The following is a 2,736-nucleotide window of genomic DNA, read 5'->3' on the forward strand; positions in this document are numbered from 1 at the left end:
TGTCTCCATGTTCCCCCATGTCCCCCATGTTCCCCATGTCCCCCATGTCCCCAATGTTCCCCTTGTTCCCCCATGTCCCATGGCCCCCCTGTCCGTAGTCCCCATGTACCCCATGTCCCCCCCATGGCCCCCCATGGCCCCCCCATGTCCCCCATGTCCCCCTGTCCCCCCATGTCCCCCCCCCCCCCGTCCCGATGTCCCCCATGTCTCATGTCCAATGTCCCCATGCCCCTGTGTCCATATCCCCATGTCCCCCATGTCCCCCCTGTCCCCATGTCCCCCATGTCTCATGTCCCATGTTCCATGTCCCCCATGTCCCCATGTCCCCTGTCTCCCATGTCCCCCATGTCCCATGTCCCCCATGTCTCATTTCCCATGTTCCATGTCCCCCATGTCCCCATGTCCCCTGTCCCCCATGTCCCCAGTCCCCATGTCCCCATGTCCCATGTCCCCCATGTCCCCTGTCCCCATGTCCCATGTCCCCATGTCCCCCATGTCCCATGTCCCCAGTCCCCATGTCCCCCATGTCCCCATGTCCCCTGTCCCCATGTCCCCCCTGTCCCCCTGTCCCCTGTCCCAATGTCCCCATGTCCCATGTCCCCCATGTCCCATGTCCCCTGTCCCATGTCCCCTGTCCCCATGTCCCCATGTCCCCCATGTCCCATGTCCCCAGTCCCCATGTCCCCCATGTCCCCATGTCCCCTGTCCCCATGTCCCCCCTGTCCCCCCTGTCCCCTGTCCCAATGTCCCCATGTCCCATGTCCCCCATGTCCCATGTCCCCATGTCCCCTGTCCCCATGTCCCCATGTCCCCCCTGTCCCCTGTCCCAATGTCCCCATGTCCCATGTCCCCCATGTCCCATGTCCCCTGTCCCAATGTCCCCATGTCCCATGTCCCCCATGTCCCCTGTCCCAATGTCCCCATGTCCCATGTCCCCCATGTCCCATGTCCCCATGTCCCCTGTCCCCATGTCCCATGTCCCCATGTCCCCCATGTCCCATGTCCCCAGTCCCCATGTCCCCCATGTCCCCATGTCCCCTGTCCCCATGTCCCCATGTCCCCCATGTCCCCCATGTCCCTTGTTCCCTGTCCCCATGTCCCCCATGTCCCATGTCCCCATGTCCCCCATGTCCCCCATGTCCCTTGTTCCCTGTCCCCATGTCCCCCATGTCCCATGTCCCCATGTCCTCCATTTTTAAAGAAATATTCGAACTGTTTGTGTATTTCGTATCTGTACCATTATACACGTGAGAGACAAAGATAAAGTTTCTTTGAAACTTTTTTTATGTCTTTCCAAGTCCCCCCTGTCCCCCATGTCCTCCATTTTTAAAGAAATATTCTCCATGTCCCCATGTCTCCCATGTCCAATGTTCCCTGTCCACATGTCCCCCATGTCCAATGTCCCCATGTCCCATGTCCCCCTTGTCATCCATCCCCATGTCCCCTGTCCCCCATGACCCCCATGTCCCCTGTCCCCATGTCCCCCATGCCCCATGTCCCCTGTCCCCATGTCCCCCATGTCCCATGTCCCCATGTCCTCATGTCCTCCATTTTTAAAGAAATATTCTCATAACTATTTGTGTATTTCGTATGTGTACCATTATACACGTGAGAGACAAAGATAAAGTTTCTTTGAAACGTTTTTTATGTCTTTCCAAGTCCCCCATGTCCCCATGTCCCCCATGTCCTCCATTTTTAAAGAAATATTCTCCATGTCCCCATGTCCCCCATGTCCAATGTTCCCTGTCCCCATGTCCCTTGTCCCCATGTCCCCCATGTCCCCCATGTCCAATGTCCCCATGTCCCCTGTCCCCCATGTCCCCCTGTCCCCATGTCCCCCATGTCCCCTGTCCCAAAGTCCCATGTCCCCCATGTCATCCATCCCCATGTCCCCTATCCCCTATCCCCTGTCCCCCATGTCCCCATGTCCCCCATCCCCATGTCCCCCATGTTCCATGTCCCCATGTCCCAAGTCCCCTGTCCCCATGTCCTCCATCCCCATTCCCCCCATGTCTCCTGCCCCCTGTCCCCATTTTCCATGTCCCCCATGTCCCCTATGTCCCCATGTCTCCCAACATAGTCTACCAACAGACTGGGTTCCACGTATAAAATGGAGGGCAAACAATGAATACACTCATGTTTGTTGGTGGTTAAAAATTAAACAAACAAGAAACGATTATTCCATGGTGATTTTTCAGGTGTATACTTTCTTTGTCAGGCAGTTTAGAATCTTAGTGTGCAGAACTGCTAATTATATTACTATTCATGAAAACCACGAGAAGCAGTTTGCTACAGACCCTTACATCTCTTTTGAATGCATTCTGGTTCCAGTTTAGAATCAGGACCAAAAAGGCCTTAGTACAATCGCATTCGGTTAGCGGGACACCTGGTGTTCCCATTATTTTGCATGATAACCTAGATAGCGGAATATCATTCAGACATGTAGAAATGTAATATACGTGAATGAAACATGTGGTATAATGTGATGTCTCTATTTCGCAATGCTTTTGAAGGGACATTCTATATGACTATTTTGTATGCCTATAGAATTACCACATACTCATTACATTTCTCCGCTCGATTAGCCGTAAAAGTTATAACTGCAATTACCGCAGCGTTAGCAATATGAACTCGGTCGATCACTCTGACAGCTTGAGAGGATGTTGATTCGTTTCTAATGGAAACCATCAGATTAACATGCTTTTTGTTTGTTTGTTGTTTAACGCCACACTCAGC

At 53.4% G+C, this 2,736-nt stretch overlaps 1 protein-coding gene across 1 annotated transcript; it reads right to left on the reverse strand.

Annotated features, from left to right (window-relative positions):
- Positions 1 to 208: 208 nt before the first annotated feature.
- Positions 209 to 1,138, reverse strand: LOC139475429 (uncharacterized PE-PGRS family protein PE_PGRS20-like). Its single transcript, XM_071258643.1, has one exon. It carries the CDS (start codon positions 1,136 to 1,138, stop codon positions 209 to 211), a length of 930 nt encoding a protein of 309 aa, XP_071114744.1.
- Between the last annotated feature and the right edge of the window lie 1,598 nt (positions 1,139 to 2,736).

This window comes from Haliotis cracherodii, unplaced genomic scaffold, assembly GCF_022045235.1.
Source record: "Haliotis cracherodii isolate W230 unplaced genomic scaffold, xgHalCrac1.p SCAF_3, whole genome shotgun sequence".
Classification (NCBI taxonomy): Eukaryota; Metazoa; Mollusca; class Gastropoda; order Lepetellida; family Haliotidae; genus Haliotis; species Haliotis cracherodii.